The sequence below is a fragment of the Siniperca chuatsi genome, linkage group LG21 (genome assembly GCF_020085105.1).
Source record: "Siniperca chuatsi isolate FFG_IHB_CAS linkage group LG21, ASM2008510v1, whole genome shotgun sequence".
In the NCBI taxonomy this organism is placed as follows: Eukaryota; Metazoa; Chordata; class Actinopteri; order Centrarchiformes; family Sinipercidae; genus Siniperca; species Siniperca chuatsi.
Window position 1 is genome coordinate 2266308 of NC_058062.1, and position 11067 is coordinate 2277374.

The window sequence follows — 11067 nt, forward strand, 5'->3', positions numbered from 1 at the left end:
GCAGCGTCATTTACTTTTTATCCAAATACATAAAAATACATTTGAGCATACAAAATAAATTGGTAACAGCTCGTAGAGCTCACATGTAGCCATGTGCACCATATCCATAGGAGTCATAGTCTGGGCTTGATTTGGTGATGCTAATGATCTGGATTCGATTGGGATCCCAGACACAAACAACCTCCAAAGGGTTCCTCACCATTCCACACCCAGGTGGCACCCAGGCGGTGTCATACACCGCGCCGTATCTGGGGTCATGCCAATTCTTCTGACGAGGGTGGCCTTGATAATCGATGGTGATCACTTCCCCCACACTGACCACGACCTTAATGACGACCCTGTCAGACTTAGGGTGATTCCTGGGATAACAGCTAGCTTTCTCGTGGTCTCTGCTGAAGTAGATGCCGCAGCCGAGCAACCCACGTGGAGACTGGTGAAAACCTGTGGCCAGGATGGATTGCGCGTTCTGCCTGGAGGTGCCATGGTACATGACGCACCTTTCACCACTAGCTGATGCATCAAGGCCCAGTCGACATACCCCACAGGGCACATCAAAGTCATCTTCAGCCCACTGGTACGACATGTTGGTTTCAGTATCACTGTAGGAGAGAGGATTGTTAGTGTAAAGACTTCAGAAGGATTCCATGTGAAGAAACTAAACATCATTGCAAAGGAAACAATACAGAAATGAAACCAGAAAATTAAGAAATTATTCAACTACACACTACAATACTTAAGGTCCAACTTAAGTTCTGTGTTTAGCCTAGCTTAGCACAAAGACGGGAAGAAGCAGAGGTAAACTGTTGGCCTAGCTCTTATTGGCTAGTACGCGTTGCCTTCGTTGGTTGGGTTGAGTGAGATTGGTTAGGGTAAGAATAATGAGATAAGACAATCAGAGGCAGAGTAGGGTGGGTCATGCCTTTGCCATCCTAGGAAATAAAAATATCGCCGTACCTACCGTTAGCTCTGTTAGCTGTGCAGCTGGCGTTCCCAATAGCTTAGCTGACCAGTCCGGGCAGTCAGCTAAGCTAAAAGGACCACTGGCTGCTTGGATAACTGAGCTAATTAGCTAACGGCAGCTACAATAGCAGCAGTTAGCAGTTACTTCAAAGACTTTCCAGAGTGTTTTTACACTCGATTACTCTTTAATGCGATGCATTTTTTTAATAGAATGTTCTATTAAATGGATACTTCAGTTTTGCAACCCTAACTCCATCAAATTGTAATTTTTCATCATTAATAACAGTGTATGGCACAATTTAACTAATAATTTAGGTTCTGAGAAAATCGCTGTTCGGAAGTGTTGTAGACTCAACACCAGGATCCACACATTTTATCAGTCAGGAAGCTCACAGCTGAGTCAGGCACATCAACATATTCCGTTGAAGGTTTAAGAGCACACTTTCCATCAGACTAACTTCATCTCCTCATACATGCAGCACTGATTATATTAACTGTAAAAAGAAGACTTTTTAAAAGGAAAAAACAAAGCTTGTGTTCACGTACCTCTCTCTCCAGATTCCTTCCAAGAGTGCAGGCTGTGCTCACTCCGCTTTTTTGAATGCCTTCAGTGTTTGGGTGGAAATTCCACAAAACTTTCAGTTTCGTTTTACTTTTTTGCAGTTTTATGACTTTCAAGCCAGACAGCAGTGGTGTTTTCTGTCCTGCCAGCCAGCACAGTGATCAGTGACCTTACTGGCAGATATAAGTATGGGAGGTATGGTACTTTCCTCCCCTCCCTTATTAGGTTATTTTACCCAGAGGCTCATGTACAGTGGCAGATGAGTTGCATAACATAGGTGAATTAATCAAATAAATTTGTACTCATCTGTTTAGTTTAGAGTGAAATAATTAACCGCTGGAAAGTGTTGACAGGCAGTTTTCAGCACAGGAGTGACACAGGTTGTTTTTTCCTCATCTTCGTCATCTGGACCACCTTAAAAAAGGAAAATTGCAGTTTTATTCTATCGAATGTGTTCACAAACAATTAAACATTGTATTTCTTCCAATATTGTCATGGGGCCCCTTGGCCAGAACCTCTGTTTGAAATGACTGTTAACATTTTTTGTTGGAAAGTCAAAACAAACAACCACAAATACACAAAATGGCTCAAATGATCTTTGCTCAAATATGGCCTCACACAACATTCCTCCTTATTTTCAAAGTGTGTGTGTGTGGATGCATGAATAACACTTATTTGCTCTTTGCGTGGACGACACTTTTCTCTTGCTCTGAGTGTAATATAAAACAAACAAACCACGGATGTTCGTCTGATGTGACTCATCCTGAAACAAACTCGCTCTGAAGAATGAAATCAACAACTGATCATTGTTGGCTTTTATTTCCGCTTCAAATTGTTTTGCTCTAACAAAGTCACGCTATAGTTTTGTTTCTTAAGCCTGAGATGTCACCAAAACTGAGAGAAATTCAGGACATGTTGCAACAAAACTCCCAAAACACAGCTCGCTTTTAAGCCCAAATCATTTTTTCCCTCCCTTGCCTGTCAGGTCTTCCACACATTCCTGCATAGTTTGTTTGTAACAAAACTTTTCCAGTGTGTTTAAAGTCAAACTGAAATTCAAATTCATTTCTGCTAAGAAATCAGTATATGTATCCTTGGTGTTTGCTTTGACTTTTGCATTCATTTGATCAGAATTGTAATTTCCAAAAATAAGAAATTTGAGTTTTATTTGTTTTTCTGCAGTGACAGCATCCTCTCAATATTGGTGTAGGCAGGTGTCGTAGTGGATTTCATTAAATGTACAGTGTGCTGTGAATATATTACGAATATATCATATAACCAACTTAGTGTACGGACTAAATCTACAGACAAATTATGCTGTTATATATAACCAGCCGTAGGTGTAAGAAGAGTATTAAAACATGAAATGTGTGAAAATATTAAAGTTTTTAAAGAAATATAGACTGAAACACCCTGAAAATACTGGTGTCAGAAACATGCCTGAACATGCCCAGGCAGGCAAGGATGTTGCAGGATGTTGTTAACAGTTAGTCCCATCTGTGATTGATTACTCCCTGACTCTGTTCAATAAAGTGCCAGAATACCATCAGAACTGCTTGTCGGGTGGTTGAACAACTTCAGAAACCCCCTCCACCTCACAACTTTACTTCAAGGATGAGTGAACATATGAATATGGCATTTGGTTTGGTTGATTACACACACAGTTTTCCCTCTGTGAGCGCCACCGCATTAACTGATGACACATGAACCTCTTTGTTTCTGCTCAGTTTCTCTGATGCAAATTTAAAAATGTGACGCATCATGAATCATCAGTGATGATGTTTGTCTATTCTTTGCATCACAGCTTCCTCCAAGTGTTGTTTTTAAACTTTGATTTGGTGTGTGCCTCGTCTTTGTGGGAAATAAATTGTGGCATAGCAGCTAAAAGGTTGATTATTTTAACAATTAATTTAAAAAAGTCCTCACAGCTTACTGAAGGTCTTACTGAGTGCTAAGTCATATGAAAATAATGTGTGTGTTTTGATGTAGGAGAAATGGGAACAGATACTGGTATAATTTTTTCACCTTGAGCTGTCGAGATAAAATGTGTGTGCCAGTTAGAAACTGGTCACGTTGGGAGACTTTGGTTACGTGATGGCTGAACAGCTCCCACCCGTACCATGTTGTATTTCCCCTTGGTTTTTACTATGATGGACATTCCTGAGGGGCAGAGACATCTGGAACCACCATAGTTAATGACTTTTTTCTGTTATTACTGTTAAATGTTGTAGTGTTACTGTTAAAACCCACTAGACCTAAAGAGACTCTAGGGTAAGTTGTCTCCGACAAGCTATTCCACATTTATTTATTACATCAATAACCCCATGTTGTGTAGAGAGCTTTGTGTGTGGACATGCGTTCATGTTCGTACCAACAGTGTAGGCCGAGGGAAGTGGAAACAGGTGTGCAGATGGGCGGGGTAGGTGGGTGATGGGGAGGAGGGAAAGTCCCATGGCACCTGGTGGATGGATGGAAAATGATAATGAAGTGGAATTAGAAATGTGACAGCATTTCTATTATTATATGTTTAAATATCAATTTCTGTGATTTCTCCTGTGTACCTCTGCAGCTATTTGGTCTTCTCGCTGTGGTAAAAAAAGACAAAGTGGACTCAAGGATCCATAATAGAGCGAAGGTTTATTAAAACAATGTTTGAGTCTCACAGCTCCGCAAATGTCTTTGGATGAACACGAGACCTCAGATAAACTCCATGTTACAAGAGGAATTTTTTAAAACCTTGGCATTATTATCTGATGTTATCAGCCGGTCAGAGACATGCTGTGACCACACTGCACTTAGACTAAACTACATAGAACTGCCTCTGTGTGTTACATTGCAAATAATGTCATTTAGCAGCAATCTTTAAGGGAATTTCTTTGTTGCTGCAGCAAACAGTAACAGTACGCAGTAAGAGTACAGCACATGGAGGGTATTAAACACGAAGCAACCAGCATTTAATACTAAAACATATATAATTTAAGAATGAAAGTGTCAGGAAACTAAATCATTATGTCATTATAAGGGCAAAAGAAAGTAAAAATGAAAGTAAAATATGTGAGAGATGAAAGTATGCAGTAGAGTGGAATTATGAAAACAGAAACATATGCAGTATACAACACATTAGAAAAGCTGGCACTGCTTCAACATCACTGATTTAAAAAAATGGCACTTTATTTTACAGATAAGGTGATTCTGAGCTCTTAACTGTCTCCAGACCAGGTTTGGGAAAGACCAGTTAGACATGTGGGCAAAATGAAACGTGTTTTACAAATGTGGGATGACTGGACGACAAAACTTTGATGAAACTGCAAAGAGGCACCATATGAATCTGTGATCAGACAGTAAGGCGTTTAATCAAAGTATAAGTCTGGGTGGGATTCTGTATTTTTCCTCTTGTCAACAAATCCCATGAAAAAAGACTCAAACCAGCAGTGAACGTATCTGCTAACGAGTGTTGTGTGTGTATCACAGCCTGACGGATCTCCTTCCTCTGAGCCACAGAGCTCCACTGTTGTCCAGAAACTATTAAAACACATCAGTGAGCCTCTCTGCTGCACTGGCTGACATGTTCCTTCACCACCATGAACACACACACTGTAGTTTATTCTGACTCAGCCCCACACACACCGTCCTGCTGACCCAAACCCTCACTACAGCACCACATGTGGATTCATCCGCCGCTGAAAATAGTCCCCAACAAATGCACTATTTCCTCCTGTTTGTCTGATAAAAACTACAGCGAGCAGCTGTTTTAGGAAATTACTGAGCCTTTTTAAACATGAAACTATATATTTGTCTTTAAAGATTTACATCTTCAGTAGGAACCAATGGGCTCGAAGCCACAGACAGGAAGTCAGACGGACTAACACGTTGTTGGTTTTGGTCTTTAAGTTTGAAGCACAGCCAAGCCTGTAACAGACACACGAAGAACAAAGATTTAACGGATTGTTTTCATTCCTGCAAAGGAAAGTAGGCAACAGGGATGGTGACAAATAAAATCCTGGCTATAAACCCGGGAATTACCAAAAGAGCAGCAAAATACAACATATTAAAAAACCTACCCTGCTTGGAGGAGATGCTGCTGTAACCTGCTACAACCAAACCCCTGAAGACGAGCTGAAGAGTCAAGCAGACTCATTTAAAGCTGCACTAATCAATATTTTATTTTAACAATGGAGAACTTTCACCAAACTCTGCAGTTCCTCTTGGCTGTACAGAGCGTTTTAGTGCCTTTACTGTTTTGGTTCAATCTCAGCGCTCTCGTCAGTGTTGTTTCCAGCTGCAGCAGCTGTTTTCACTAAAACAAGCTCTGATACTGTACACTATCTGCTCAGCAGAGAGACACAGTTAAAGACCAGCTGGTGAACTTAGGGGAGCATTAAGCAGCTAAAGAGCCAGATGTTTCCCTCAGGAGCTGCTGGACTTACAGGGCCTTAAATTAATCTCCAGTCTCGTTACTCCACATACATCACGTCCTTTACGTTCTTTCTCTGTGCTGCCTCCTAGTTTCACTGGCTGACTAACAACCGATCAGCTGATTTCTACTTTGATAACGAATTACCTCAATTCTGTCACTGTTGATACGTGAACTTGATATTATACACTAAAATTCTCACGTGTGTATGTGTATTTTTTTTTTTACAAGTGAGGTCTCACAGTCGTGAAATGTAACGAATGTACTTGAGTACAATTTGGAGATACTTGTACTTTACTTGATTATTAATTTTGAGCTACTTTATACTTGTACTCCAATACAATTCAGCGAGAAATATTCTGCTTTTTACAGCACTACATTTATTTGACAGCTTTAGTTACTTTGCAGATGTAGATTATTATTAAAAAATATAAATCAACTAATAAATGATGATGTATTATTATGGGTTAAGCTACCCAGCAGAATATAAAGTACTTAAAATTGGCTCCACCTTTACCAGCTCCAACATTAAAGTGTATAATTTAATGTTAATTATTATAAACTTTTACTTAAGTAATATTTTTACACTGTGGTGTTGCTACTTAAAAGATGTGAATACTTCCTCCACTGCTGGTGTCTGATGTTATATTTTTACCTGTGAGGTGGTGCAGAGACTCTGCAGGTGAAGTGCACTTTAAATAAACTGAAGTTCAAGTGTGAGAATGAATATTGGACTTAAAATCATCAGATGGACACAAAAACGACTCCAAATGAACGATAATGTTGCTGATGTGTAAATAAGCAGCTGGTTGCTAACACATTTGCCATTACTTACTTAACAAGTAGATTATATGTTGTGTTAACAGTTTGTTCTGCTGCCCCCAAGAAGCCAAAAATCAGTGTTTACAACTTTAAACCTGCATTATTATTTTCTGCAGTGAACTGCAGAGTCTGGTGGTTGTGAGCGAGTGACACCTCTCATATTAGACGCAACTATTTTATCTGATGTTAATAAAACAAAATGATTAGGGCACTGTAAAAGAACGATCCTCTATGATCACAGCCAATGAAACGTGAGGATAGAAAGGTGATATCAGCACATTAAACTTGGAAAACTTTTAGTTTCAAAGTTTTTATTTACACCCTGCCATATTTACACAAAAGTCACTTCTCAGTTGCGTGGCTCTTCATGTGAAGTCTCACGTACGTCTTTCGGTGGAAGCCTTTCCCGCAGATCTCACAGCGGTGTGGTTTCTCTCCGGTGTGCGTGCTGCTGTGCTGTTTCAGAGTGGAGTGGTCACTGAAACACCTGCCGCAGGTGTTACACAGGTAGGGTTTCTCTCCCGTGTGGGTCCTAATGTGTCGCATCATGTTGTGTCGGCAGTTGAAGGATTTACCGCACTCGCTGCAGAGAAACGGCTTCTCCCCCGTGTGGATCCTCATGTGCATCTCCAGGTTTGCCTGGCTGTCAAAACACTTTCCGCACACTTCACAAACTTTCCCGTTTTTGTGAGTTTTCAGGTGAAGTTTTAAGTTTTCCTCTGAGTCGAAATGCGTCCCGCAAACGCCGCAGAGGTCTGTGGCGTGACTTTTGGCGTGATTCACCAGAGAAACCATGGAGTGAAACATTTTCCCACAGACTTCACATATGGTCCGAGTCTGCTGCTTTTTTGGTGACGACGTCTTTATCTTCTTCTCGTCGTCGTTGCCGTTTTCATTCTCGTTTGCAGATGTTTTGTTTGGGTCGAGTTTCTTCTTGTGTACATGAACCAGCAGGTGGCGTTTCAACGTGGAGTAGTCATTGAAGCATTTGCCGCAGACGGTGCAAGGATACGGCTTTTCCCCCGTGTGTATCCTGATGTGTCGCATCATGTTGTGGCGACAGTTGAAGGATTTTCCACATTCGCTGCAGTTAAACGGCTTCTCTCCCGTGTGGATCCTCATGTGCGTCTCCAAAGAGCTGGAGGCCCCGAAACATTTCCCGCAAACGCTGCAGATTTCAGCTTTCACGTGTGTTTTCAGGTGAGCTTGAAAGCTCTCCTCGGTCTCGAAATGTTCCCCGCACACGCCGCAGACGTCCTTGGGGTGAACTTCCATGTGATTCACCAAAGAGACGTTAGCGTGAAAGGCTTTCCCACAGACTTTACAGCAGATTCGCGATTTAGATTTTTTAGTCGGATGCAGTTTCGGGGCCATCGGTAGACGAGGCCCCTTCATCTTCTTCCACTTGCGGTTGCTGTCGCTGTCGTCGCTCTGAGAGCCCACGCTGCCCCTCCACTCCTCGTCGCTGTCGTCGTGTTCGGCTGCAGAACAGCTGGAGGAAGCTCCGTCATCGCCCTCCGCCTTCGTCTGGTCCTGCTCAGCTGAAGTGCTCGGCAGAGGATCTCCTTCTCCTTTAGCGCTCTGATGAGCGGACTGCAGCTGGTCGAGCTTGTTCTTCACGTACAGAGGAGTGAAGATGAACCTGATGGTGTTGTCCTCCTCCAGCTCCTGAAGCTGCTCCGCCTCCTGGCTCTTCTCAGTTTGTGGAGGCTCCTGGTCTTCCTGGTCCAGACCGGAGCTCCAATCCTGATCACAGTGTTCCTGCTGCTGCTGATCGGAGGGGAAGTCCTCATCCCACACGGAGAGAGCCAGCTGTGGTTGGTCTGCAGGAAAAAAAACAGAGGAAGAAAGTTTAATAAAATAGAATATCAACCAGAATATATCGTAGAAAAGGTTTCAGTCGTAGTCATCTGGACGCTGTTTTCAGAATCACGACGTTTCGGCTCCCATCCGGAAGTCATTCTCAGTTGTGAAAATGGTCTGAGAACTCAGAAATTTAAGCTACTCTGTGTTGCTTAAGCCCCGCCCTCAGGGAGGAGTCTACCTGAGTGTCTGCTGTTTACCCTGCCTAGTTTCACCTGAAACTGACCTTCTTTTGTTTCATTTGTATGGTGTTAATACACTGTGGTAAACAGTTGGCAAGTTGAATCTCTATTAACACCGTGGTCACGCCAATCATATGCTAATCAGGTACTTAACGAGTAACGGGTACTTGATGAGGGAGGTGCAGCCAGAAAACAATAGGCCTGATTACTGATTACTGGGCCATCATGGAAACAAAAGAAGGTTAGTTTCAGGTGAAACTAGGCAGAGTAAACAGCAGACACTCAGGTAGACTCCTTCCTGTGTCAGCGTCCAGATGACTACGACTGAAACCTTTTCTACGATGGACCACTCCTGGACGAATGAGGGACGACACCGTCCAACCAGAATATAGCAATTAGCTGCATTTATAATCTAGATACAGCCAGTAGGGTTGTTGATCTCTTCCAACAAGGGCTACAGCTAACAGTTATTTTCATTATTGATTAATCTACCTATTACTTTTTCAATTAAATCATGAATAATTTTGTCTACAAGATGAAAAAAAGTGAAAATGCGACAATCATCGTGATTTCCTAAAGCCCAGTGACACCTTCAAATTTAATTGTATTGACTTAAAATTGGGACATGTGTTAATTTCACATATATTTACAATTTCTTAAACTTTTATTATTTATATTTCTAATTCTTATTTTTCACACATCTTTTAGCACAACCTTGGGAGCACTTCACTTTGTATTTCACTGCTCATATTGCTTGTGTTAGTAACAAATAAACCTTTGAATCCTCCTTAAATTGCTTGTTTTGCCTGACCAACAGTCCCAAACTCTCTCAGTCTCCTTGAAATGTCTGAAAACTCATATGATTTGACCAAAATATACATAGTGGCTTGACAGGGTAAAACTACATATAGGAGTCCGACCTCAAAATATTTACTGTTCTGTAAACAAAAGGTAAATGTCTGTTTTAATGTTTCAACAATACATGCAATATCTAGCTATGCCACATGAAATAGATAGATTAAAGTTAGTATGATCTAACAAACACTAATTGGCTCAATACTGGGTTAATGAGTATTTTTTGTACAACATATTACATATATATATAATGGTAACACAATTGGCCAGCACAGCAGTCTGCTGATCATTATTACATTGGATTTGGCTGACAATAGTAACGTGACACCAGACACCATTCAATGTGACAAATGAATCTTTCTTTATTTTACCTACCAGGTAACATTGACAGTTTAAATCCTGAAAATTAGCTTTTCCCAAATTAATCGGATGCAATCTCTAATTCGGCATAGGTTAAACTTTCCAATCGACACACATTGCTATATATTTTTGTGTTTATAAACACTACAGCGACCGGACAGTCGTGTTTCATCAAAATAAGCTATCGCTGTGTAACCGCTGAAAAGTTTAGTTTTACCTAAATTTAGAGCTGCTTGGTGAAACACTTGTATGCCGAATGCAAAAGTATACCTTTGCAATCAACAATATATCTTAAATCGTGGCCTATCAGGTATATACATTTGTAGATAAACAAGAAATATTGCTTTTTTACATATGTCTATGGAGTTTGGCGTCTTGACGTTCTTTCCAGTACGCGGGTATCATCTTACCCCGGAAGGGCCTGGTTGATATGAGGCATGTTAACCTGGCAACGAACCGGCTTTAGCATTACTCAAATGTAGCTGTCAACTTATTAATGACTTTTAAAGGAATTAAAAGGAAAACAGGACATAGCTAACTAAGCTAGCTAAACTCACTAAATATTTCTGACACCACTTAATTTTCTCCAGAAAAGTGTGCGTTGGCGAGGCGCATGGTAGCGATTCAGTGCGTAGTCACTGAGCAGACATGGTGAAAGAATAAATGCATGCCAATAATGCACAAACCTGGTTGTTTGTTTATCTTTATTTCAGGTTTTAAAACTGTCTGCAGCATCCTGCGCTGCCGGCGGATCTCCCGTTTGGAGAGCAGGATCTCCTCCTCGTAGCCTGCGATGGTTTTTTTAACCGCCTCGAAGATCTCTTCAGCGGCCGCAGACAGCCGCTCGTTCACGAGCACTCTGAGCAGCTGAATGCTGGACATGATGCGAGCGGACGAGCTGACAGATATTCAGCGTTTTTATTCGCTATTTCTGTCGCGAAAGCTGCAGCTCGACGTGCAACGTTTCATTCTTGTCAAGTTGGCGCTTGTGTTCAGCTTGGCATGAAGCATTTCCGGTTGGGGATAATTCTTTTCAAAATAAAAGAACG

General features: G+C 41.4%; 1 protein-coding gene across 2 annotated transcripts; it reads right to left on the minus strand.

Moving 5' to 3' along the window:
• Window positions 1–1800: 1800 nt before the first annotated feature.
• Window positions 1801–11041, minus strand: LOC122869066 (gastrula zinc finger protein XlCGF26.1-like). Of its 2 annotated transcripts, XM_044181625.1 has the most exons (5): window positions 10705–11041; window positions 7144–8581; window positions 5333–5431; window positions 3894–3980; window positions 1801–1936 (listed from the first exon to the last, which is right to left on the minus strand). In XM_044181625.1, exons 1-5 carry the CDS (start codon window positions 10898–10900, stop codon window positions 1924–1926), a joined length of 1833 nt encoding a protein of 610 aa, XP_044037560.1. In that variant the 5' UTR covers window positions 10901–11041; the 3' UTR covers window positions 1801–1923. The 2 variants fall into 2 exon arrangements, with proteins under 2 accessions (XP_044037560.1, XP_044037561.1); XM_044181626.1 differs by lacking the exon at window positions 5333–5431 and having other exon boundaries at window positions 10705–11038.
• Window positions 11042–11067: the final 26 nt, after the last annotated feature.

What these genes read in the sequence shown, in the direction of transcription:
- LOC122869066 (XM_044181625.1), bottom strand. Translation starts at nt 10,900, where the DNA reads ATGTCCAGCATTCAGCTGCTCAGAGTGCTCGTGAACGAGCGGCTGTCT. An exon ending in AAAGATAAACAAACAACCAG is followed by an intron (nt 8,582 to 10,704) that starts GTTTGTGCATTA and finishes TTTTTCCTGCAG; the next exon opens with ACCAACCACAGCTGGCTCTC. An exon ending in CATTGGTTCCTACTGAAGAT is followed by an intron (nt 3,981 to 5,332) that starts GTAAATCTTTAA and finishes TCCATCCACCAG; the next exon opens with GTGCCATGGGACTTTCCCTC.